This window comes from Epinephelus fuscoguttatus, linkage group LG5 (genome assembly GCF_011397635.1).
Source record: "Epinephelus fuscoguttatus linkage group LG5, E.fuscoguttatus.final_Chr_v1".
Taxonomy (NCBI): domain Eukaryota; kingdom Metazoa; phylum Chordata; class Actinopteri; order Perciformes; family Serranidae; genus Epinephelus; species Epinephelus fuscoguttatus.
In genome coordinates this window covers 35,827,572-35,855,164 of record NC_064756.1, presented here as the reverse complement: position 1 = coordinate 35,855,164, position 27,593 = coordinate 35,827,572, and the positions used below count along the sequence as shown (strand labels likewise).

Sequence of the window (27,593 nt, the reverse complement as noted above, 5' to 3'; positions counted from 1 at the left end):
TAGGGTTAGGTCACGTTGTGGCTTAAGATACCCGGTTTGGTTGCCACAAACACAGCTGGAAAAGTCTTAGGCTCTTGTTAAAAAAAAAAAATACCTGGTTTTACAGTGGTCTATCACTTGGCAGCCATTTGGCCTGGGCGTCACAACATCCACCAACCCCTCCTCCTCCTGATGAGAAACTCATATACTCATATGCATGTAATCTGAACTGCATTTCTTTAGAAACATTGATATGATACATATGAAATGTACAAATGTAACGATGATGAAACGTATGATGCCCACATTTAATTCTGGTGACTTGGCTAGATTTTGACATTCATACTCTTGATGTAATGTTGCTATTGTTCAAAGGTTTTAAGCTCCTTTTTACAGTTACTCTCTTTTTAAATCACTCTGGCAGGGTTATAAAATTTGTCAGTGCTTACAACAGAGAGTTTCAATAAATCTAATTACACCTTTTCAATAATGACTATGCATGCATTGAATCTATAAATGTATTAGGGTGGATGTGCATGTGTGCACTGCCTTCCAGCACTGTTCCGTCCTGCAGGCTCCTAGCAGCTACAAGCAGACAGGAGGTGAAAGGTTGGGCCAAGCGGCTGCAGCTGTCTCTCGTGTCGAGTGTTGTGTGATGTTCGTTCTTGCCTTTTAGAAACTCAACCGGGCACAGAAGACCCCCTGCAACCAATCAAATGAGGGGACTCCGATGTAAGTTAGCCAATGGAGACAGAGGTCTGAGTATAAATGCTTAAGCCCATCACCTGGCAGAGTTGGGCAACCCCTACATTTGGTGGACAGGATCTGATCCCGGGATCTGTTACCTCTTTCTTTTCTCCTAAGCAGGTAAAAAAGCTAAATATTTAACAGCCTTTTTCATAAATCCAAGCGGAAAGATTGTGATGATTACTCTATATAAGTACGGACAAAAACCTCTCCCCGACCAACCCTCCTGACACCAAAATCGATCTAAGAGAAGGAAACATTTTTAACCAAATATCTGTCAGACAGATTCCACCATCTGTAAATTCTGGAGCATTTCTTGCATTTTTGACTTGGATTCTTTTAAAGCTTTGTACATTTTTTCCTGATATGGAAACTACTAAAGTCTTCTCTGAACCGTTCTTCAATCAGTGCTCACAGTAGTGAGACATCTGTTCAAAAGACTTGATGCAATTGGTTTCTTGGATATGGGTAGCACTAGTCTGCTGATACAAGGATAGTTAAGTGTATGGCAGTAAAGTTTCACTCTAACAGTTGTGACTATCAGTTGTTGCTGACGCTAGCAGGGCAGACTTGACGTGTGTCTTCGAATAGTTTAGGAGTGCTTGATTTAGTCATGGAACTTGCAGAGCCATCTGTGAGGCATGCAATGCTTTGACCTTTCAGTGCACCAGGTGTCATCAATCAACTACACCTCCAACAAATGACGCAGTTTTGACCTCTGTCTGTCGGAGAGTGAGATCAGCTATCGGTCTGTTCTGACTGATTCTGCAGCTGTGGCTCTGTATTTACATTTTTATCAAAGCTTTGTGTTTACGTACAAGATCAAGTTCCAAATTTGATGTGTGTGATTGTTGAGGTGGGAATTTATTTTGTCAAGGGGCTTTTTCAGTGCAATTAAAATGCAAAGGACACAATGACATTGTAAAAAAAACATCTCAAGACAAAAAAGGAAGGAGGTCAAACAGAACCATATGATCTATGTGTAGTTTTAAACCTTTTGTGCTATTTTCAGTCTTTAAAACCTTTTTTATTGCTTGCTTCTGGTACCTTATGCACTTCCTCTGTTGTCCGTGCATTGTGGCGTAGCTTAGCCACTAAGTTTGCATTAGTCTGAAGTTGAATGGAGCGAGAAAGAAGAGAAAATCATTCCTGTAGCTTCCCACAAAGATAGGAGGGGTGCAGGACAACAGGGGGCACAGCCACACTATTAATAATCCTCGCTGTGAGGGGGAGACAGGTTGTGAGACAGTTACAGAGGAAGGGCAGCATGTGGACAGAACAGCTGACACCCTCTCATTCTGCCTTTAACAAAGAGACAGAATGAGAAGGTTTCTCCTCTTCACCAGAAGACTCATAGACAAGGCACTTGAAACACTTGGAGAAATACCAGAAAAGGAAAATGGTATTCATCAGATCACTTCACAATGAAGAAATATTATTTTGACCAATACATCTCGTAGCCATTTAAACTATGAAATTTCATTTTCAGGGCTACTTTTAAAAAATTCTTCTGATTTTAACACAATAAGGAAAAAAATACCTGATTACTGCACAGACCTGAGTCTATGACATAACGCTCTTATATCACAGTCTCACTAAATGAGTCTACAAGCATTGCAGATTCTGAGAAAATAACACCCCCTCTCCTGTTTTTCTCGTTTCTCCTCAGGTGGAGTAAGAATTGCAGCCATGGCGAGGAATTGTCACAACGACCTCAAGATGAAGTTCTCCGTGGACGAGGAGTACCCTGACCTGTCCCTGCACAACAACCACATGGCCAAGGTGCAAAATCTGCTCTGACATCATCTATGCATGGCTGCACAACCCAAAACACTGATCCTGCAACAGGCACCAATAAATTGCAGCATGATTGCTCTTTAGAAATGCCTGACTTTTCTGTTCCAAAATGTACCTCAGATAAGACGAGTCACTTAAAACAAAACATTTTCCTTGTTGGTTTTGGAACCAGGAGGTTTTCTTAGTGCTAGTATACTTGACTGTCACGCAGCACATTTAAACAATCAAGGAGGAAGTCATGTGACTGTACAATCACTGACCTGCACTGGGTGTCATCTGCTATACAGGCGCTGACCAAGGAAATCTATGGCAAGCTGAGAGGAAAGTCCACTCCCAGTGGCTACACCCTGGATGACGTCATCCAGACCGGTGTTGACAACCCTGGTAAGAAGGAGCAAGATATCAGCATTAAAACGCACCATGGCTATCCCAAAGATAGGGATAGACATGAATTAACGGAAGCAAAGACTGTATATAGCCAAATATGAGTTCTGATTATGTATTGTTAGGATTATAGATTGCAGCTTAACTTGGCAAAACTAGCAACCATCAGGACTTTTTATTTATTTTTTGGGATCAGGGATAAAGTTTCTGTTCTGCCCAGTTAGTTATGTCCAGGAATTTCTTGTCACGCAGTGGTGCAGGGTGGTAGTGAGGTGCTGATCACTGGAAGTAGACTTGAAGGCAAGAAAAAAGTTGCACATTTTGGCTCCATATGCAATTTGTCTTTCATTCAGTAAAACAAGAGAAATGCACATGGCCCAGGGGTGTGCAACACTTTTATCCCACCCAGAAGGACAGGAAGACATATCAGTATCCCTCCATACATACAGTCTTTAAAGTTGAACTAATCAGCAATGTTACCAACCTCTTCATCTTCCCTCTTGTCCCCAAGGTCACCCCTTCATCATGACCGTGGGCTGTGTTGCCGGTGATGAGGAGTCCTATGAGGTCTTCAAGGATCTGCTGGACCCTGTCATCTCCGACCGTCATGGTGGATACAAGCCCACCGACAAGCACAAGACCGACCTGAACTTCGAGAACCTGAAGGTGAGCAGTCATGATGGCATTGTTATAGATCAGCACAGTTTTAAGGAGGAAGGATAATTGGCAAGCTGCCACACCAAAAATAAAGGTCTGTAATTTTTTTTATTGTGCAAAACAAATTATTGGTTACTTTTATGGCCACATCAATTCAAGGTAAGGTTCACTTACTAGCAGTGGTGGTGGTAGAAGTGCTTGTATCTTAAGGGATACTTTGCCAGTTTTTCAACTAGATTTGTATCTTAACAATGTGAGTAGTAAGTGTAAATATATTATGGTATGGGAACAAGAAGCGGACGCCATACTGTTTACTGTACTTTAAAACAGAGGCTGAAAAACTCTAATCAAACAGTAAAACTATGCAGTGCTAATCAAACATGAACCAAGATTCTGTTTGTGATTCGTGCAACTGTAATTTGAGATTGATTGTTACCAGCCAGCCTCCATATCATTTCCTGTGTCAAAAGGTCAAAGTGGCATAGATGGGTCACGTCACCCACCAGCAGCAGCGTTTATTGGTCAGGTGCGGCGCAGTGCATTCTGGTAGTTGTAGGTTTTCTACTACTCAAGCAAAAGCAAACGCCACAGCCCCTTTCCTTTATTTTCTCTGGTCATGTAGGTCAAGGTGGAGCTCATTTTACTGATGTTATACACTGCTGGGTATTATTAATCTATAATAATACATCATCATTTATTAGTTTATGTATATATTGTAATCTGAATCTGTAAAGTAACTAAAGTTATTCGACAAATGTAGTGCTGTAAAAAAGTGTATGCTAGGAGAAGCATAAAGTGGAAATACTTAAGTAAAGTACCTCATAAATGCACTTAAGTACACTATGTGAGTAAATGCACTTAGTTGCTTTTTACCACTGCAAGCTATAATATATTTATACCTACTTATAACTCACTTAAGTAAACTGTCTATCACTTCTAAAGTTTTTTTTAAAAGTATATGAAGCAAGCGACTTTGTAAGTAAGAGGTAAAAAACAATAGCTGTAATACAATAATAATGCCTCTGTTGTGTATTTCTGTCCTGCCTTCGTCTCTCAGGGTGGTGATGACCTGGACCCCAACTATGTGCTGTCCAGCCGTGTTCGTACTGGCCGCAGCATCAAGGGATTCACCCTGCCCCCCCACAACAGCCGTGGAGAGCGCAGAGCCATTGAGAAGCTGTCCATTGAGGGTGAATGTCAAACTAACAGTGGCTGAATGTAACTAAGTGTATTTACTCAAGTACTGTATGTAAGCACAGATTTGAGGTATCTGTACTTGAGTCTTGTCTTTTTGTTTTACTTTATACTTCTACTCGACTACATCATGGGGGAAATTTTGTTCTTTCTGCCCCACTACATTTATCCGCCAGCTTTAGTTACTTTACAAATTAAGATTTTTTTTTTTTTTTTGCACACAAAACTTAGAAACAGCTTCTAGAATATCAAGCTTTGTTCTTAATGAAACTACCCAACAGTTTATACAAGTAAACTGTTAGTCAGTTGGCAGCCATTTTATTATTTATTAAAATCAGTTTTTCATGCAAAGAAAGAAAGACCATTATGGTTCCAGCTTCACAAACAGTAAAACCCTGCTGTTATGTTAATGAGTCATCTAATGATATTATATATAATAGTCACAGGGGGATATATACTACTTTCAGTACTTTAAGTACATATTCCTTATTATAATTTCAAACTTTTACTTGCGCAGCGTGGTCAGTGCAGGTCTTACTTGTACTTGTAACTGTCAGAGACTGACTCCTGTCTTTGGTTCTCTCCTCTCAGCCCTGTCCAGCCTGGAGGGTGAGTTCAAGGGAAAGTACTATCCCCTGGACGGCATGACTGATGCTGAGCAGGAGCAGCTGATCGCTGATCACTTCCTGTTTGACAAGCCCGTGTCCCCCCTGCTGACCTGCGCTGGTATGGCCCGTGACTGGCCCGACGCCAGGGGCATCTGGTAAGAGACACACAGACGCATAGAATGGAAATGAAACAAAAAAAGATTATAAATCGGACTCTTACAAGGATCCCCCCACTTTAGAAAGCGTAAAATCAGATATGTGCTGTGATCAACTGTAAAAGCAGCTTTTCTTTTCTGTTCCCATATAAACACATGATTACATACTCACTAAACAAAAGACTCCCTTCTAAGCTCCCATCTGCCCTCCACAAACCAACCTTTAAAACTTTCACCATCTGTCTCTTTTTCCATTGCCCCAATATGAAAATCCTGATTACTCCTGTTTTCAAACATCTGTTTAAGTGTGTCATGAATAACCAAAGCACAGTGTGCAGCTGCAGCATACACTGCTCCTTACAGTGGCTTGGCATCCTGTAAATCCACCACTGTGCAGCTCAGATTATTCACATTATCAGGGTTAGTGTGTTGTCTTACATCCTGCAAATGTTAACTGTCATGTTTCTATGAGGGACTTTGAGGAATCAAATTGTATCCATGTATTATTGTGTCAAATTTCTGTCTCGCAATATTTTGTCCAATATGTATAAATCAAGTATAACTGAGCTGCTTTTCCTCCTCCAGGCACAACGACAACAAGACCTTCCTGGTCTGGGTGAACGAGGAGGATCATCTGCGTGTCATCTCCATGCAGCTGGGAGGCAACATGAAGGAGGTCTTCAGACGCTTCTGCGTCGGCCTGCAGAAGGTAAAAGACAAAAATGTGTATGCATTTTTATGCAGACTCATAATTCTGCACAATTCAGGTGGGAGTTAAAGCCAATTCACCCCCTGTAAACATAACGACTTTCTTTGGTTACATTCTCTGTGCTGTGAATATGTACAGGGTGTAGATATGAAACATTTGTGCACAGACCTTTCATCACTGGTGGAGGAAGTACTCAGATCTTGTACTAAAGTACTTATACCACATTGCAAAAAAGTTAAGCAAAAATCCTGCATTCAATATCTTAGCTATGTAAAAGTATAAAAGCCTCAAAATATGTTATGCAGAATGGTCCATTTCAGAATAATGTTTGTTATATTATTGAATTGTAGTTAGTGATGTATTTATGTGTTCATCACTCTAATGTTACAGCTGGTAAAACTGCAGCTCATTTAATTAATTTATATACTGCCAGCTCACGGATTTTACCTCAGTGATGAACAAAGTTTGATCTTCATTTATAATAATTCAGCAATTTATTTTGTGATTATGTTCTGTATTAATAATCTGAATCAAAAAAGCGGAGTGTAGAGGAGTAAAAAGTACAATATTTGTTTCAGCGTTATAATGGAGTTTAAGTATAAAGTAGTAGAAATTGAAAATACTAACGTCAAGTACAAGTACCTGAAAATTAAACCTATGTAAATCTTCTTTGTTACATTCCACCACCTTTCACAGCTGTTAACCTCATGATGTTGAATTTCTGTCTTCATGATCAACACCTATGTCTGATTAATATGTGGTGACATCTGTTTAGTTATATTTTAACCATCGTGCATTATTCCTCTACTTTCCTTGTCACTGGTCAGATTGAGGAGATCTTCAAGAAGCACAACCACGGCTTCATGTGGAACGAGCATCTGGGCTACATCCTGACCTGCCCCTCCAACCTGGGAACCGGCCTGCGTGGTGGTGTGCACGTCAAGCTGCCCAAGCTCAGCACACACGCCAAGTTTGAGGAGATTCTGACCAGGCTGCGTCTGCAGAAGCGTGGCACAGGTACTAATAAAAAAGGGACACAGAAGAGACCCAGGAGATGTAGTTTTAAATTTTACCCAGCAGCTGCTGAAGGGAGGTAAAAAGTTAACAGCAAAGTTAGCATTTATTGGAAAACCAATATTAGAAAATGTACCTGAAATACAAATGCATGGGTTAAGATAAAAAGAAGCTACTGAAAAACTAACAAACTACTATTTTTAATTCAGGACATTAACTTCAGAATCTTCAGGTCAGCACTTCCTGTCTTATATAGGGCCTACACTGTTTTGTATAATTAGAGAGATACATTGGTTAGTCAGCGATATTCAGTCAGTGTCACTACAGTCTCAGTGTCTTTTTTGGGGATATCAAGTATGTTTATGCATAATACTGAATGGGCCTACTGGGGACAGGACCAGGGGAGCCCAAAGTGTCAGGAGCCCCCCTCGCCTTCACCTGTAAAATGTCACTCAAAGAGACACGTACCAAGCAGGAAGAGACTTAAAATGACCATGAAGAAACATAAAACAGCTTCAAAGAGACAGAGAGACCCGCAACAACTAAGATAAGGGGCAAGAAAACCACAGAGAAACACAAAATGACTACAATGAGATGCAAAATAGCTGCTAAGATACACAAAGTGACGACAAAGAGATGCAAAACGGTTGCAAAAAGACACAAACTGACTACAAAGAGAAGCAAAACAGCTGCAAAGAGACACAAAACTACTACTAAGAGATGCAAAACAGTTGCAAAGAGACAAAAGAGACTCACAAGAACTACAAAAAGAGGCACAAAGAGGACTCACTCTGCTCCCGTTCTTCTCCCTCCAGGTGGTGTGGACACAGCCTCCGTGGGTGGTGTGTTCGACATCTCCAACGCTGACCGTCTGGGCTCCTCCGAGGTCGAGCAGGTCCAGCTGGTGGTTGACGGTGTCAAGCTGATGATTGAGATGGAGAAGAAGCTCGAGAAGGGAGAGTCTATTGATGGCATGATCCCCGCCCAGAAGTAAAGAGGACAGACAACCAATGACTGAATGACTGTCTGTGTTTGTTTTTTTTTTTACATTATAAAAAATGAACGAGTAGCCTTGTTGTAAAGTTATTTTACTGGTTTCGGCCAACTGGCTACTTCCTGCTTACTTCTTTCCATCAAGAAGACACTCCACTTTTCTCTCTACTACTTCCTTTCTTTCTTACTTCTGCTAACTCATCTTTTCCTTTCCTGCTTCTTCTTTGGTTTCCAATTACCTGTCACTTTAAACATCTTTCCCCATCTTCTTTGTAACATCCTGGGATCAATCCATGCATAGTCTGGTCATGGCTATGTATACGCACCGAAATAAAAATTTTTTTTGGTTGTAAATTATAACTGGACAATTAAACTATGCCCCATGTAACAATCAAACCGTTTCTCTCATGTTTTCTTTAAACACATGGATTTTGCAACCATTCATAACAGATTACCACTGATATGCACTCACACGAAATGACAGTGCATTTGAATATGGACACAAGTTAACAAAATCTAAAAAACTTAATTTTAGTGTTCACTGGACACACACACACACTCACACACATCATACAGCAATTCATCTATAACACACAGAAACTGGTGGGATTCCACATCAGACACATTAAATCTATACCTGATGAAAATAAGAGACATAAAATATGAAAGAGGTTGAAAGTCTTTATTTTTGTGTCACACATTATTTCCTAGGAGACATGCAGGATTGCAGGTCGATCATTTCCGTAATTTTAGCCCATAACTTAAGTTTTCTTGATAACAGCAACAGCTTCAAACACACTATACAACAGAACTGTAGCCTTAAAGCGTGGCCCTAACTGTATCTACAGAACAGGTTCAGAGAGCGAGGCCCAGTTGTACACAAAAAGAAAATTGCAAAACTAGCCCTAAATCACAGCTTCACATTTTCAGACAGTGGTGGATACCTGCTGCGGCTGAAATCTCCCATTAAACAGATACATTTCTGCAGACCTTACAGCCGTAAAGATCAGAAATCTATCTTTTCTTTTACATATCAGTGTTTTTTAAGTTGCTGCATACTTTAGAAGTACAAGTTATAATTGCTTGGCTTTATAGAGTTACAATACAAGTACAACAACCTTTTGATTTTGGAGTCGTCAGTATCTTCACATAATCAATGGAGCGCTCAGTGTGTGCGTTTTTGTTGAATCTTGGTCACTTTGTTCTGTAATGAGCAGCAAAGTGATTTTATAGATGAAGAATTTCTCAAAGGTCATTCATCTTAAACTGCCGCCTCATCACGTTGTAACAGTCATACACCGCTGACAGTAATACTATAATCTGATTGGTCAACAGTCATACACGTCTCTACAGTGCTGCAGCCTGATTGGTTGACATAGGGAAAAGTTTACTGTCTCTATAGATCAAAAGTGTTGCTGAGGTCAAGAACTTAGAATACATGTAATATTGGAGGAAAGAAAACTGTTAAAACTACAGTAGATCATTTCACAAAACAAGTTTTTGTCATATTTGCTACAACTCAAGTAGTACATGGGACAGATAATCTGTGGAGAAAAAAAAAATCAGGTTCCTCTGGCTCCTCCTGGTGTTCCTAATATGATTTGCAAGAATACACCATGCCTGAACAAAAACAACCAATCAGAGCCAGGGGGAGTTATGCTCTACAGCCCTCTCCACCACACATGCTCTCTCAAGGCCCATATAAACTGTCTCTTCAAGGCCAGAATTTCATGTTGTTATGCTGTGCCGTTACGCCGTTCAAGGTACAGTCACAAAATGGAGGGACAGAGTTGTCTCGCCTTTAAGCTGGCATCACAGGTACTAACCGCACCAGAGCGAGGTCTGTATGAACAAAGCTGACAGGAAGGGATCATGGATGGCACAGGTGTGGGGTTTTGATGACGTTTTAAGTGTGGGACTCACCACAGGAGAAAGTAGCTAACCCAAAGAAGAACAGCAGCTGAAAATGTATGCAAACTGGGAACACAATGGAGGTCTGGGAGCTCCTTACCCTCCGACCACAGGAGCACTATGAGGAGCTAGACGAACATGAACTTTTTGTTTTCCTTTCAACAGATAATATTTCTCATTTACTACTGACAGGATACAGCTACAGTTTCAGTAAAGTGACAAAAAAGTATTTTTCAAAAAGTTAACTGCTGTAGCTTTAAACCTGAGAAAACTTCATGGAGACAGGTCGCCATTTTGGATAACTGTACCGTAGTTTTTTTTATTAGGAGGTACATGTAAGCTCAGGAAGGAGGGCCATTGAGAATGTCAATTTTTTACTTCAGTGGGCTGGACAGTGTGATTTTTTTTTTTAAAAAACAATTTACAAAGGAACAATACAACTTAAAGTGGAAACGGACAACTTTTTAACTTTTAACCCTCTATCATTTCCAAGTGGTATTATTGATGGCATCAATGTCACAAAGACAACAGTTCTTCTTTCTATTTCCTTCAGAGCTCAGCAAATACCAGTTTCCACATTTACTTTGGTTGTTCCAATGTCCGCCATTTCTACCACTGGGGATAGTAACTGCAGAGAACTTACTCTTACTCTTTGGTAACAAAAGCGCTATCCTCTTCCTGTTTTGCTTAATGCACTTCCTTCGTGCTGTAAATTGAGCTGTCATTTTCCCGGGAGATCGTACCCACTGGCAGACAGAATTATATGGTAAAAGTGAGGCGTATAGGGAACCGGAACCAATCAAAATGCTTATACAATACAATCATTATTGTACAGCCATGACACTGTGCAACCATTTACTTCATAAGCAAAAAACATGTCTATTTCCACTTTAATTTACAACTTTGCCGGTACAGTACGATGAAGTTGTGGCTAAAAAGCAAAAAAAAAAAAAAAAAAAAAGTGCTTAATGAATTTTAAAAACATATCAGCAATACAAAAAAACTTAAAAATAAACCAAACAAGGAGCCCTGTTGAGTCGATGCTTCAAGTCTAGATTCTTGGCTTTGTGGCTATATTGCACTACATTTGAGGAAAGTGATGGCGGTGGTGTTCAAACAGACTGTGGTATTTTTAAGTGCTACCAGTAAAAACCATCTCCTCCATTTACTCTAAACCAGTATAAGCTACTGTGGTCATGTGTTTTTAGATGAAGAGATCATTGAAAAAAATACTGAAAAAGCTTGAAAGTCAGCTTACAAGAAATGCACTGCCTTTACTGGGTTCAAATCTGTGGCTGCTTAACTTCCAACTGTTGGACATCCAACAAGAAAAAACGTTTGAGCCTCATGTCTGTATTGGCCTCGTGGGGAAAGGAGTGTATCATACTGTGTTGACTTTCCATCACATTAGATAAAAACTGTGATCCTCACAGTAAAAATCTGGGGACAGTCCATTGTTCTGATGGCCCAAAATTCCTAAGCCCCCAAGTCTGAAAAATGTCCCACTGGACTGAGAGCCCATTTCTCCAACAGCCCGTTATCCCAAAAACAAAAGCTCCTTTGCTACAAACACCCGATTCTCCACAAATGCATACTCTGCAGTTAGACAACCTTGTCGCAAGAGGAAATGTTGGCCATTGACATTTCTGTAAACCACATATGTTACATTTGTACATTATTGTGCAGTGGACACGTTGGAACTTAACATTTTTTCAACAATGTTGTGGTTAACATGTGGTTAACCAACAGCTATTGTTAGGAAAAGATCATGTTTTGGCTTAAAACACCCATGTTTGGTGGCACGAAACTTCTAGAAAATCAGGGATGGGTTGCTGAAAAATACCCAGGCTCAGTGGCTCAAGTGCCCCTGGGAAACGCTGTGAAGCGTCAGTAAAAACGTCAGGAGTGGGTGGCTCAAACGCTGCTAAACTGAAACTAACTGCAGAAAGTGTGTATTTTCGGAGAAATTGGATTTTAGAGCAATGGTCATTTGGTTTTGGGATAATGGGCTGTTGGAGAAATGGGCTTTCGATCAAATGGGACATTTTTCGACTCATGGGGCTTCAGAATTTTGGGACATCAGGACAATGGCATGGCACCAGAAAGCGATGCTACTTGGCCTGTAATCAGTACAACATCTGATTTGATGAACTTTTTATAATCAAATATTTAACCATTTTTGATACAGATTTTATTCTTTCAGTTGTCTGAGCACTCAGTGAAAGCTTACAATATGCGTGGGGGGTTAAATTAGCGCACACTGGTGTCAGAATAATGCATTCCGATTGGCTGACTAAGCCAGCTTTCTAATGTGTATAGACTAAACCTGCTCAGTGGAGGCCTCTCATGTAAAATAAATGTAAAGCAGCTTGTTTTTTATGCCTGCGCACACTCAACTTCAAATCAAGAACTCCTGTAAAGTAAGTACAGGGCGAGCTGAGACATCCTGTTGTGTAATAAGAACTCAATCAAACCACAGTTCCTCATGGGGATCAATTTTTTCGTAGAAATAATCTCTACTTTGCACTTTAAAAGCAACTTTTAAGTGACAAACAGTGGGCGAAGTAGAGTATATGTAAGGAGCAGAGCATGCTCAAATGATCAGGTTATTGGCCAGGACCTGTATTATTAGGCAGCTTTGCTCCTCTGTAAGCAGCTCACCTGCCTGTTGTCAGTACACAGTGGAGATAATGACAGCAGGCAGAGAAACATTTTACCAGAAAAGGTACAAACAAACATTAAAATCCCAACTGAACAATGAATGGGTGTTATCAATGGATGGGAAGAAAGGCTGTGATGCTTCACTCAGTCTGTCACAAGTCTCTGCATTTCTGCATGTCTCCCTCTAGAGGCCGGAGGTCGGACTGCAACCTCACTTCTGAAATATGTGACGTCTGCTTCTGAGAAATGACAACAGATGTCAAATTTCTGCCCATCTTAAAAGCATTAAAGAAAGAAAATAAACTTAATACACAAAAATTAAAAACATTTCTTTAAATAGCAGCTCTTTAAAAAGGAATGTCGACAACAAATATGATACAATAGGAATAACAATGTCAACAACAGTTTAGCAACCGCCATCATTCTCAGCAACACCATCCTCATCATCATCAAACATGACCACAAAAAAAAAAAAAAAAAAACCTGACTCCATGGGCTTGTATAATATGGAGGTGGTGGCGTGTTTCAAGCAGGGGTTGTAGGTCACTGACAGCTCCAAGGTCAAGGGTCATCGTAAGTCTGCCGATGGCGGTCTATGCATGTCTGTGCATCCGTTTGTCTGGCTGTGATTGGTGGCATCAGAAGAGGAGGGTCCGTGGGGGAGGCGAGGCATCGCTAGCCGCATCGGATGAGGTGGAGCCCAGGGAGGAAGAGGAGGAGGTGATGGTTTTTTCCTTCTCCTCCTCCTCATCCCTTCTAATTCATCAACCTGTCCTGTCTGTTATCAATCTGCCCCGCCTCCAGTCGCCCTCAGAGCTCCAGCTCCTTGGACACTTTGGTGGCGATGTCTCTAAAGGCTAACGGCGCCCCCCACAGACGCTTGAACCTTACACCGCTGCTCTGGCCCAGCCCGCTGGGCAGCTGGCAGACCTCGGCCTCAAAGGCCACGCGGGCGCCGGCTGCTCCGTGGGTGCAGGACAGGAGGAAAGGCCCGGCCAGGTGGACCTGGCAGCCGCAGCCTTGCGCTGCCTCACGCAACGCTAGCACCACCTCAGCCGGGTCTCGGGGGCTCCGCACCCTCACATCCCAGCCGCATCGGGGGGTCCGGGGCTCGGCCGCTTTCTGATGCCCAGATAGATGGCGACTGGAAGGGGAGGAGGAAAGGGCAATGCAAACAGAGAATGGAGGAGAAAATGTAGAAAAAAGGTTGGTGTGGGATGTTTACAGGAGGAGGGTTGGAGGAGTTAAAGGTTTAGATGATGAAAAATAAAGGAGGAGGAGAGGAGCGAGGACAGATGATCAGATATGAATGTAGGAGCATGAAGTTAAGAGTGAATGGGAATGGATATAAGGGTTTTTTAATTTAAGTGAAATGGACGTGTGGTGGAAGTGAAAGTGTGGTTGTATGAATGTGAATGTATGAGTGGTTAGGGGAAGGGGGAGGAGAAGAAAAAAAATTAATATCACATCATGGATTTTTACATCTCTACATAACAATCTGGGTCACTGAAAGGTAAATGTGTATTTTCTATTCTAACAACATTTCTTACTCTACAGTGAATGTACAACACCAAAGGGATTTGCAAATCAAACCCACCTCTAAATTAACTGCCTATTGAGGGATTTGGGAAATGATGAAACATTTATTTTGTTTCTAAATGTGAGCTTATGATCAAATATATCTAGTTAATTACATACTACACAGATAAATTCACACTTAAAGTGATAGTTGGGGTCTTTTCAAGTGGGGTTGTATGTCTTACCCACAGTCAGTGTATAATCTACAGCAGATGATGATTGGCATGCCTACAGTTTGCAGAAGCAGACAGAAGTGCTGACATGGAAGCTAAGCAATGTACTGCTGTGGACGGGGGCAGCAACAAAATGTATTTTTGCCACCTAAAAGAAGTCCCACTTTAAAAAACATAAATATCAGTTTAACTGGATGCTATATTTAGAATATTTCCACTGCTTTACCTTACCTTCAGACAGCATTTTTAGACAGATAACTGAGGCTGTTGCGTCACTTTCTTCAAAGCCAGACTCCATTGAGAAAAATAGTCATTTAACATTACTGTCCACAGGGGCTGCTGGTCTACTGATCCCTCGTTCAGGTATTATATTTGTGTTATGGTGTGACTTTGGCATTTGAAAGGGTCAGTTCAGCTTCACCGAAGTCACCATAAACACAAACTTACTAAGTGATCAAGACAACAATAGACCAGCAGCTCCTGAGTTCAGCAAGGTCAAAATTACTGTTCTTGTCAATGAAGTCTGGTGGCTTTGTCAAGAGCAAAAATGTGGATCTTAAGACGGTGACAGCTTCCCTATTGGAACGGGTTCTCTGATAGAAAGGTGAAGCAGTGAAAATACTCTCAGAATAGTGTACAATTAAACTGTCAAAGATCTTTTCATCTTTCGTGTCAGCACCCCTGAAGCCTCTCCAAAGTGGGGGCGTTTCGACTGACATCCACTGTCAGTAACATACTGACTATGGATAAGTGTCTGTTACAACCCTACTTAAAAAACTCTGGACTACCCCTTTAACACCAACTACAACACAAGGATCTCACCACACCAGCCTGTTGGTGTGGGAAGGCAAAGAGTTTCAGAGACTGAGCTGTTGATAGAAACAATGGAGTGTTATTATTTCTTCTCTTTAAATCAAAAGGTTGTGCCTGCAGGGATCATCTACCACAGGGAGAACCACCGTCTGTTAGCTACTGTCGGCCTGGTGCTGCTGGTTTACCTGCTGTTTTTAACCTGAGATTGAGACTGGACTGAAGCAGCTGAGGCTGAGAGAAAGTACACATGACCTTTAGTAACATACCGATAAACTGACACTGATAACCCTGAAAAAAATACAGTATCATTAAAAATACAAGATCTATACCATTGTCATCTAGATTTGGTATATACTTTTGTGACTGTTTAGAAATAATTTTGGAAGTAACCCTAAGCAGATATAAGTCTTTCATGGCTAATTTCTGTTACAGTATTGTGTCCTTAACCTTCTAATCAAAGTGTGTCTGTAATAATACAGGGTCAAACAAAACTGGACTTTTATCCAGGAGACCACAGTTCATGTCCTCTGTTAAATCAAAAGTAAATATTGTGTTAACATAACGTTACATAATTTATGCACAGTCCTTGCACAATGGCATCACTCAAGTAACATATTAATGTCACATCATGCTATGTTACCTAACAAATGTACTTATTTTAACCCAAAACATGATCCTTTTTTTAAATCTAACAACAGTTTTGTTGTCTAAACCTAACTGGGACCATTTCAAAAACATTAACCACGTGTTACAATGTGCTTCAGTGGTGCTTCACATAAAGACATTAAAGTACGGCCTTTGTGTCTCTATGAGACGCCGAGGGCATGTAAATTATTTGACGACCTGGGAATGAGAATGAGTTGGTTAAGGAGATAACTGTGGAGAAAGTGAAACCTATGATCTGAATGTTCGCTGCCATGACTTTTACTCTCATCGACCTCACTTCTATAGTGAAATAAATAGTAAAAATAAACTGCTCCTCATTTTTCTAGGGACTCCCTAAAACTCCCTCAAAGACCCCTGGCAGTCCCCGCACCTCAAAGATCAGCTGTTGGTTCTTGATTTTACAAGATCCAAGTGAGAGAAGTATGCATATTAGTTTCTGTTTGATTGAGAATGCATATATGTAACTGGCCACAGTGTGCATTCTCTTTGAGCACTTTCATAGCTGTTTTACTGTATTTCCTTGAGCCCTCCTCACAACATGAAAGTGAAAAATTTAACTAAAAAAATCATTTTAAAAAAGTAGAACGATTTCGGAAATTTGCTGGATACTCAATTCAGTTCCTATGTTGGGTCACATGCAAAAAGTGTGACTCCATGTAGACTTCCGATGTTTGGAAAGTGATCAGAAGAAAAACATCAGGTTTCAGTCACACCTGAGAATGAAAACATTTACAACTGCAGAGTGAACAGGACGCTCCTTGTAAATGCATTTTACTTAGAGATAAAAGGAATACAAATTTTAACTGAATTTCCTTTAGACTAGCAGTCAGCAGAGACTTTCTTTTAGTTCAACATTTTAGGAAATGTGCCAGTTTGTTTCTTGTTGACTGATTTCTCTGTCATGTCTGTATGGTAAATGTGTAGCTAAAGCCAGCAGATGGTTATCTTAGTTTAGCATAAAGACTGTACAGAGCCAGGGTGGTTGTTTCTCCCTGGTTTTAAAGGCAACAAAGTCAGTCAACCAGCATCTCTAAAGCCCACTAATTAACACAGTAAATGTTGTTTGTTAAATCCTTGTAAAAACATTGTTAAATCCTTGTAAAAAAAAAACACACACTTTACATGAATTTGCTGTTTAAGGTGGGGACATGGGCCAGATTATTTCTTGGCACATAACCCCCATAAAATGATACACATTTATACATATATTTGTTTTGATCACCTTGTATTACTACTATACTTTTATTGATATGTTCTGTTTTAACAGCAGTAATCCTGCTTTCTTTCCCAACTCTTTTTAAGAGTTTGAAAGACTGATTTAATACATTTTAATACTAATTAAGGCCTTACTTTAGGTTAATGAATAAAATGCCTTCATCTGCAGTATCTGCAGAAACCCCGTGAAAAAATAAATAAAGTTATTATTATATAAAATGGCCAATTGTTGTGTTTACACTCATGCTGTTGTATGGATTAAGCGAGATACTGCAAGTGAGCAAAAAGCACATTTTCTAAAATGTTGAACTACTCTTTCAACAGCAGCAGTCCCAATGTCATTCATGTGTGTCTCACTGAAGAGTAAACTAGTGGCTTTAACATCCCTTAAGGACATGGTAAATTGATTAGTGACTAAACATACAAAAAGCAGGTTGCTTTTAGTTCTGCTGACAAATGAAATTCAAAATTATTCTGCTGTTTCACTTTGGTTGTCAGTGCTGGGGAAAGAAAATGTAAAATTGATCTCACCTTGTGACCGGAGATCTGCTGATTCTCTCAGGTTCGTCTGTGACCCTCAAGAGGAAGACAAACGTATCCGTTAGGAATCAATCAATTGGTCCATCACGTTTTCACACCAATCCCCCTTCCAGCCCTGACCCCCAATCTCACAACACACACACTTCCTGTTTTAATGCTCCAAACAGCTGCATGGCTATGTCAGTCAATCCACGTAACTCACAACACAAGACTTGACAACTCGTCTTTAAATCACAGATGGATCATTACCAACCTACACTCACCACACTGGAACATTGAATGGATGTGACAGAACAAAATGTCAAAGTCACCAACAAAACAAATGAGAAGGATGAACAAATGTAGAGGGAGTGGATCCAGAGCAGAGAAGCTGTTCTTAAGACACAAAACACGTGGGGCCCTATTTAAACGATCTACAGCACATGATCTGAAGTTAAAGGCGCAAGTGAATTTATTAGTCATCACTTCATTTGCCCATACATGTGTATAAAAGAGACAGTAAGAAATTAAAAGAGTTTGAACACTGTGCAGGAGAGGTTAGAAGCAAAAAATGGCTTATAAAGATACCTCCAATATTAAATTACATTAATCATACTTAAAAAGAAAAAGATTAAAACAAAGATGACAACTGATTAAAGTTTCAAGCCTAAGCAGTATTACAAACTTTATAGTAATGTACTAATGACCAAAAAGCTCATGTATACAAGTTGAGATGCATTACAAAAGAATCAATGAAGTGTTCAAAATCTTTGCAAACTAGAGTCTTTTTAAGATGTTTTTTAATAGCGATAATGTACATGTTGACTGTAGTGGTGGAAGCAGGCTGCTGAGATGGACCTCTGAATTTCTATGAGTATTGATTTAGGGAATTCTGCAAATACGGAAAAAATAAAACTCCTTAGTGTCTTGTGGAATATGAGTGAACGTGAGTGTGAAATTTAGGGCGTGTCCAACCACTTTTCCTAGTGAAATGGTGCATTATCTGGGCGCAGAGTAAGACTCTAGGGACAAAGGGGATTGTATTTAGTACCTTGATTAATCATAGATGTGTTTTGGGTGCATCTGTACGTGGCACACTGCTATTTACATGGCAGATTTGACAATTGGGGAAGCAAGCTGCTAAGAGTAATACAGTAAGAGCATTAACATCACTACAGCAACTATTGTTGGATATGTCAGCAGCAAAATTAAAAACTGTAGTTATAAACGTGACAGAGAAAACAGAACTAAACTTTTAGTTTCCGAAATAATGTCATTACAATGCTCCTCGTGCATAAATATACACAGCATCTCTCTCTATGGGGAGTCGGACAGCAGCGCTGCAGCTCTACTGTGCTCTCTGCTATGTTCAGTGTCATATGATAAGTAATATGGTGGAGAATCATCTTTGTGGCAGACGCCTGGCTCTTTCCTGCCCAACTATTGTCATTGATATCCCTCTGAACATTTTAAGTATGTATGTAGTTTCTATTCAATATTAAAATCCTGTAGGATGTTCCTTTTTTTGTCCTTTCTTGAGGTCAATGTTGACAAGTCTCATCTTCTAATCACAACTCTTTACATATTAGAGAGTAGATTATTGTGTTAAACATGCCACACTAAAAGGCCACATACATCCAGGATGTGTGCTTTGGAATAAAGTATCTTCTGCTCCACCCAACAGGCTGCTACTGAGTGTGAGGCTGCTTACTGCACTTTCCTTTCATGGCCACCAGGGGCTGCTGTTGCTATTTTCTGTGTGCAGACTAATGGCTTCTTTCCAACCAACCTGGCAAACTGATCTCTATCCCAGGAACTGGGGGTGGCTTAAAGTGAGAGTAGGAAGATTTCATTGATAGATTTATTTTTTAACTGAAAATGAAACCTACTCTAATGTGACCCTGGCTCTGACCAAGGCGCTGCTGCAGGGCTGTAGCTTTAGATCTAAATATAAGTTTAGACTGTGTCTCAGCTTTTTGACGGATGCTGCCTAATGTGTCACCTCTCTGACAGTACCATCCACACAGATGATCACTGGGATACGTCTCAGCATTTAGGATGTTATCTAATTATCCAGCAAACATCTGGAGGATGATTCCTTTTGGATTAAAAACACTATACCTCAATCCAGCAACCATGTTGGGAACATCTGACCCTTAACACCACTGTGTTGCTGAATGGATGGGTAGCTTAACAAGTCTTTACAAATACTGCATCAAAACATGCCTGTACTCAACAGTGATTATGTGAGTACTTTGTGACTGGAGAATTGGAGGTGTGCAGACTAGATTATATGACTTTGACTTTCTTGTCGGGGTAAAGAAAATGAGTGAGAAACACTTTGTTCCTCCCTCAGAGACAGATGCCAAGGCAAGTTGTGTTACATCCCTTTGGAAGAACAACAGTGGCAAAAGTGTTTGTAAAGTATGAGTATGGAGTGACAGACTGGACAGACTCCTGTGCATGAAGTTAGTGAACAATGGGAGTTACTGTGAATCTACAAATTTTGCTGGTAACTAGATGTAACTAATAGAGTGGTGCAGGAATGAGCCCTAAAACCTTGAAATGAGTTAGCAGTTTAGCACTCCCAGTTCCCTCATCTTGAAGTTTGTTTTTTTAATGGGTTTTTGGTTAGATGTCTAAAATAAGGCCTGTGGTTAATACAAGCTTAAGAGACTTTAATGTTTTATTCTATGACATAAAATATGTCAGTAAATACCCCATTCATGAATTCTGAAGCTTTAATGTGTCTTTAAAAGTAAGTTGCCGATATTGCTAAATGAGACTACAGAGTGTCATCACACCAAACACAGCTTTACAGCATCATTGTGGTGCTGATGTTGAAGTCATGTGACTGTAGTGTAGTTTGTTTATAGCCTAAGGTTTGCTTCTCTACTTCAGGTAATTGCTATTACTTTTTCAAATTAAATAACGCAATTACTGAAATTTAAGTGGTCTTGTTACTCATTACCTTTGTCTTGATCATAGCAGATAAATACAGACTATTCCCCAGATTTTTTTCTGGGTCACGATCTAACGTTGCATCCACATGCATCCACATGGATTCAGGCAGACAGTAAACAGACAATAGTTTCGGTATGGTACAGGATAAAACAGTCCGATGGAATGGCAGGACGGCAAAACAAAACACGCATGACGATATGTTGCTATGGTGATGACATATTGTTTACAAAGCACAGAAGAAATATGTTAAATAAAATGAATTTGTGTCTCATACTTTTTAGAAAAATAGTATTAAAACTTGTGTTGCTTTACTTCAAGCCCTGTCCAGGCCACAATAAACAGACCTATCAAAACATACTTATTGTCTTTTACTGTTCCACTACTTACTTTTCATCATTGTGATATTGGGTACATAGATAATATCACAGATAAAATGTGACAGCTGTCTTGTCACACACTACGCCACAGCAACACTAAAATAATACAGCTATGTGCATAAATAAGAGAATTTAGGCAGATATTTAAATGTTAATTTCCCCAGTAACCATAAACTTTTACATGCAGTAATTGGTAAGGTAATTCAGTTACTTTCAAAGAAGTAACTAACTAATGTCTATTTTTCAGTAACTTGCACAATCTAGTTAGTGACTATCTGTATATGAACTGTACAGAATGAGCTCCAGATTGTGTGATCTGTATAAAGGCTGAGAGGAAGAAGAGCAGAAAGTGACGGAGCGAGAGAAGCTAGCAGCAGTGTAACAGGACAATCTGCTTGTATCTTGAGGGAGAGCTGTGCAAGATCCCTGTTTAAGAGGAGGATAAATCCTGGTTACATAACTAATCCTGATTTAAAACGGCAGTGACGCTGGGTCAGTCAGTCAGGATGACTAGTGCAGGCTTCTTACAAGCATTTAGTTCCTGCAGAGGGCTCAGACACATGCTCTGTGTTCTTAATGTCACAGGTTCAAAGCTACAATGATGCAGACTGAACCATCTTTACTCAGACCTGAATCTTTACAACGAAACTATGCCAAACTAAAAACATGAGGACAGGTCTTTTTTTTTTTCCACCCTCACCCAGTAATGCCCACTATATTACCAGTAGTAATAACGTCTTTTTCCTCAAAGACAGTAAATGAAACTATCACTTCTCTTCATCCTTATTTTCCATATCTTCATAGGGTTGTTCATTCCAAAAATAAGTTGTGTGAGTGTGTGAGGAGCAGACAACAGGTCCATTAATACCTAATGCTATCATTCAATATGACTGTCTAGAAATAGGGGTAAACTTTAACACCCATATCTAAAAATCAAACCAACGTCACTCCCTGTCATCCCAAAAAACCAAAACAGTTATTGTTGGAAGCAGGTTACAGTGCTGTGCCACCTACAGCCTGTAGTGAGTGCTACAGTATGAAGCCCAGCCAGCAGAGACACAAGCAGTCCAGACAGAGAGACATTCAGGCAGACAGCTGCTGATCAGAGTTTGAGTCACATAAGCATACTGTTTTGAGACAGAGCTGCTCTACAGGAAGACACAATCCTGTTAACTGAGGTAAACATCGATGGACACAGTCACAGAAACTCAGGTTTGCTGAATAAGAAGAATAAGCTGGGATTAAACTGGGCCAGGGCTCAAATTTCCAAGTCAAGTCTCTAAGGGCCCTGACGCACCAAGCTGTCAGTCTGCTGTTGGTCAATGTTAGGCCGTCAGTGTTCCATCATATTCCTGCTGGATAATGTCTGCTTGTGTTATTGGTGATTTTTAGCGGTAGAAAGTGCAGCTATTCTTTGTTAGTCATTACCCTGCTGCAATGACAGTGCAGAGACAGTGAAAGCACGGATGTGGAAGTCCTGATAACGCTGACCAATTGAAGCAGACTGCACTTTTTTGGGAGGGGTCTTGAACAGACAGGCGCTACGACGTCTCCGACAGAAGGTGAATACAGGTGTTCAGCACAGACAGTATGAGGAGTTTTTGAACTTCCTGATGGACCATGCATACATTTGAAGAGAAACTACACAACCATACTTCATGTGGAAAATGTAAACCAAAAAACAAGAGAATTTAATTAACCTTATCTTGTATTTATAAAGTAAAAGACGTTTTCCTGTTCACAACGGCACAGGCAGGCTTTTCTTGGAGCCAGAGTCCCGCATGTTAAAATCTACTCAATCACTGATTAAATTCCTGCCTGTAGGGAAGCTTTGCCTCAGATAAATGTTTGTGTAACTAAACTCCAACCTGCAACAGACAGCGAATGAGGGGTAGAGGGGATGACAGGGCACTGGCAAGCAGGCAGACAGTCAGTCAGACAGACAGAAGCAGCAGCCAGAAAACATGGGAAAGGAAGACTTACTAACTGTTTTTGTCCCCTGTGGGAGGGTGCAGCCCGACATGGACTTGTTTGAGCTCTGACGTTTAGAAGGGTCAAGAGTGACCCTGGGAGGAGAGAGGAAGAAGAAGAGAAGGAGATGAAGAGAGGATGAGAAGAATGGATATAAAAGGAAAATTAACAGCAGAAAGTCAGAGAGACATTGAACAAAAGAGAAAGCAAGTGAGGGGGGGATGACAATATAGAAATGACAGACAGTAAGAAGCACAGGTAGGAGAGGCAGAGAAGTACAAATCAAACTGTATGTACTGTAGTTGAGGTAAAAGAAGGACAGAAGACTGGCAGGTGACTGGCAAGGAAAAGCAAAAGTTGTTAAAGAATCAAACAAACAGATAAAGCAACAATAAGCAGCAGAGAAGAACTGACTGTGAGAGACATACAGTGAGTCCACCTGAAGAGCAGACCTGGGTCAAATAGGTTGATGTTTGTTTGTACCAGCTAAGAGTGCCAATATGGTGGAGTTTACTGCATCAGGAACACAGCTGATGACAGAAGCTGAAAAGTGCAGGTTACTTAGTTGGATGTGGATTTTTTTCTAGAATTTACCATAATGTCCAACTACATAAATAACAGGTGTGGATAGAGGGCTGTCACACAACACACTGTCTGATCCATTGTTGAATCGTATTACTCTGAGATTATCAATTCTTTTTAACGAGGGCTATTTCTATGAGGGCTGTTTCATTTGTTGTTTCCTGTAGGATGAGGCAGACAAATTTTCAATAGCAAATGTTTTAGCAGAGAAACGAAAACGAAAAGAAAGGAAAAAAACAGACCCTTAATTTTGGTTAAGCAAGTACAACAAACAAAAGGAATTATGTTTCATCACTATTAGACCCAGGTCTGAAGCCTGTTAAGCTTTATCATTAGAAAAGAAAGGCTGGTAGGTTAGTACTGGTTAAGGAAGAGACGGTGAGAGGCAGCAAAGTTAGCTTAATGACCTTCATGTACACGTTTACAGTTAAAGAACTACACTGTCCAGTTAAAAGCCTTTAAACATAAAGGCTTTCAAAGGCAGTAATCTGCCATCACGTCACTACTTGTGAATGAAAAGCAGTAATCATCAAACACATTCAGTCCTTAAAAATACTTGCAAATGTTTAACTGTGCATTAAAACCCTGCTGTTAAAAGTTGATCAATAGTCCATTATCATTCTATCTCTTCCTGTTTTACCGATAGTCACATCTCTCAACAAAAGTTTAACTCATCCTTTTAAAACTTCTTTTCTGTCCTCCCTTTCTTTCTCTCCCGGCTTCTCCCCTTACCTGCGGGTCAACTTGGAGGTGAGTTTGCTTAGCAGGTTGGTTGTGGCCCGGGTCCTGGCGTGGGGCAGCGGGCTGGCGTCATGGGACGGCGTCGGGGAGGCTGGGGGAGCATGGGAGGGAGGGCGTCGGTCTCTGATCTGCCCTCCATGGAAGGTGCTCCTCACCGTGGATCCCCTTGAGAGGCGAGAGGAGGGCGTCGAGGACGAGGAGGAGACCCCAGAGGCACCGGCAATGCTATGGGTTGAGGGGGAGGCGGGGGGCAGGCGGTGGGATATGGAACTGGGAGGAGGCAAGGGGGAGAGGAAGAAGAGGAGGAAAACCAGGAGTGGATAGTTACAAGATCATTTCAATTTTAAGTACAAGAACTGCACAGGAATCATATCACTGATCTCTTCAGCATAAATAGGAAAAAAAATACTGGAGGGTAACTTTGTCAAGGTACACTATCACTGCAGAAATACAATGCAGACTGTTCAAGTCAGTGTAAAACAGTCAAAAGACTGAATCAAAATATACATTTGATGTGCTATTAAGTATATACAGCACCAGGAAAGTGTACTGAGTAAATCCCACACTGGGTGTGTTTACATGGGCCCTAATATTTCACTAATGAACAGAATAATAGCCCAATCAGAATAAAAATGCCTCATGTAACCACCTCAATTAAAAGTGACTGGTCAGATACGGCCCTAATGGAAAGACTTTCCAATCTGGTTGAGAGGGGTGGTGGGAAGTTAAACTTCATTCATAAGAACATATTTAGTGCTCTACTGGTGCTACCTTCTTATGCGAGTGCTCTTTGATTTTGAAACAGTTATGTTAACGTTGTTAAAGGCTGAATTGTGGAGTAGCTGGACATAAACATCTTTTGCCACTTGTAGCAGTGGCTTGCATGAGACATTTAGGAAACTTAGGTAAATTGTAGCATCTACCAAATTCTGCATATGAAGTGTTTAGGAGACTTCTGTAATTGGTAGCTAGAGAAAATAACTGGGGTACACCCATGTGACTTACTACTAAATTGTGTAAACAGGTAGAAACACTTGTCTTTGTATACTTTGTATGGTGAATGAATTTAACTTTCTCAGTAATTTTAGAAGAAAAAAAAAAACCTTCCACTTCTTCTGTTATATTTCTGACAGATTAGACTCTTCACAGTGGGTGAACCACTTCAGACAAATCAAAAAGGTAATTCTAATTAAATGCTTTTGGGCATGTAAACTCACATATTTTTACTTTATTTAATGTCCATGTGAACAGGTTATTTGGAATCAGAATGATTTCAGTCAGATTAAAGAAATACTGTCCAGCAGGCTACTGACTCTCACTTTGTCTCACACACACACACACACACACACACACACACACACACACACACACACACACACACACACACACCTCTCCACCCCTGACTCGCTGGTGGCCTGAGGCTGCTTTTCATAACGCTCTAGATAACACCCACACACAAGGTTCAAGTGGGGCAGAACCATTAAACGAGTTAAGTTGAAGCACAGCCGCTGCAGAGCAAAATCGTTTAACATCAATGTGAACTAGCTGCCTACTGCAGCTCACAGCAGGGGGGCACACTGGGGATGGGGGGAAGAGAGGAAAAGAGAGGGATGGAGAGGCTTGAGAGATGAAGACTGAAAAAAAGGTTAAGAGAGGAGAAAAGGAAGATGAGAATTTGAACTGATGCAAAAATGGGGAGAAGTGTAGATAGGGTTAGAGGAACTAACAATGTTGAACTCATTTACAAAGAGCTCCTGAGATTTTAAATTTATGCTTGTGTCTTCTTTCTTCTCTGTCACAGCATGATGCTTGTAAAAGTTAAAAGTAAAAATCATTCACATGACAGTCCTGAATAAAACAGTTGAAACTATCAGGAGACTGATTTGTGATTATATCAGCTGGCCTTACTTCATTAGAGATGATTTTTCTAAATATATTTGTACACGTGCATTTAAATGTGCTTCAAAAGTTTTAGTAATTTCTAGCTAAAGATGGATATAGATACAGTGATACTATTGATTGACAAGGATTAATATAATTGAATAAGAGTGGAATAGTATGTACATAAAATCCAGGGCCCGTATTCACAAAGATTCTCAGAGTCCTCTCAGAGAGCTCCTAACTTAGCCTAAAAATTCCTAGCAAGGAATCTTAGCTTAAGAGGAGGTGTGGTTGACCCCGTTGCTAGGTATGACGCAGTCTTCTAAAAGCTGTGATTGGTTGTTACAAAAAAAAAAAAAAGCGCTCCTAGTAATGAATGGACAATGAAATGAACCGATCATACAACTTAGACTGTAGGCTATTAAGAAATGTGTAATCGTGAAAATAATTTTATGTCATGATGATGAAACTCTGTTACACAGCTCCAAAATGTTTGAACGTACCTCATTCACATGCTGATTATTATATTGATTTGCTTATTGTTACGTTTACTCACCATGCTGGTAATTTTACTACTTAATCTATTTGATATTAATGGTGGACGCAGACTCAGCTGTCAGCAATTACTGTGATTGCTGGCCTCCTTGTAAAAAGCGGTTTGATTGGCAGAATGACCAAAACAATGAATGAAATGAAGAAAAAAAAAAGAATGAAAAAGCCGAACTGGACAGAAGAGCAGTGCCTGCTGTTGGCACAGCTCGTGGAGGAGAACAAAGGAGTTTTAAGAAGGAAATTCGGTCCCGGGATCACAGCACAAGGGAAGAGGCAGACTTGGGAGTGCATTGCCCGACAAATCAATGCGTCGTTCCCTCTCCTTTTACGCACAAGCGATGAGTGTGAGAAGTGCTGGTATGTGCTGCAATCCAAAACGGGCGTTATTGCGTTACTACACTGGGTGGGAAAAGTAAGCTCATCCCTGATGAGGTCAACCACAAACATTATCCCTGCACTATCAAGCAGGTAGCGTCTTATTAAATCACTGTCGTTCAATATACGGAGAATATCTCTCCTTCCTCTCTGTCTTTCCTTCTTAAAAGTCCTCCTCCCTCCTCTTAACAGTTTTTCACCTTAGGAGCTCTCTTAAGGCCTAAGATGCTTTGTGAATAACTTATCTTACCAAGGGAAATTTTTTTTTTTTTTTTTCTTAGAATGACGTCACTAAGAGCTACTTTTAGTCTTAGAATTTTTTGCGAATACGGGCCCAGGTGACTATTTGCAAATTACAATCTCCACAACATACTCCT

The 27,593-nt window shown here is 40.4% G+C and overlaps 2 protein-coding genes across 5 annotated transcripts in view; one reads left to right on the top strand and one right to left on the bottom strand.

Annotated features, from left to right (window-relative positions):
- The first annotated feature begins 694 nt into the window (after positions 1–694).
- On the top strand, positions 695–8,633 carry ckmb (creatine kinase, muscle b). The gene is made up of 9 exons (XM_049577662.1): positions 695–846; positions 2,396–2,508; positions 2,811–2,907; positions 3,419–3,573; positions 4,622–4,754; positions 5,350–5,521; positions 6,107–6,230; positions 7,058–7,247; positions 8,060–8,633. Exons 2-9 carry the CDS (start codon positions 2,416–2,418, stop codon positions 8,236–8,238), a joined length of 1,143 nt encoding a protein of 380 aa, XP_049433619.1. The 5' UTR covers positions 695–846; positions 2,396–2,415; the 3' UTR covers positions 8,239–8,633.
- Positions 8,276–27,593, bottom strand: part of mark4b (MAP/microtubule affinity-regulating kinase 4b) — a 72,676-nt gene continuing 53,358 nt past the window's right edge. Inside the window, exons 15-18 of one of the 4 annotated variants that reach the window (XM_049577661.1) lie at positions 24,400–24,678; positions 23,098–23,180; positions 17,786–17,822; positions 8,276–13,953 (exon numbers count right to left, since the gene is read on the bottom strand). In XM_049577661.1, coding sequence (XP_049433618.1) covers positions 13,620–13,953; positions 17,786–17,822; positions 23,098–23,180; positions 24,400–24,678 — 733 coding nt within the window. In that variant the 3' untranslated portion in view covers positions 8,276–13,619. Of the gene's footprint in view, positions 13,954–17,785; positions 17,831–23,097; positions 23,181–24,399; positions 24,679–27,593 lie in introns of all 4 variants that reach the window. The other 3 variants (XM_049577659.1, XM_049577656.1, XM_049577660.1) reach the window with 3 other exon arrangements.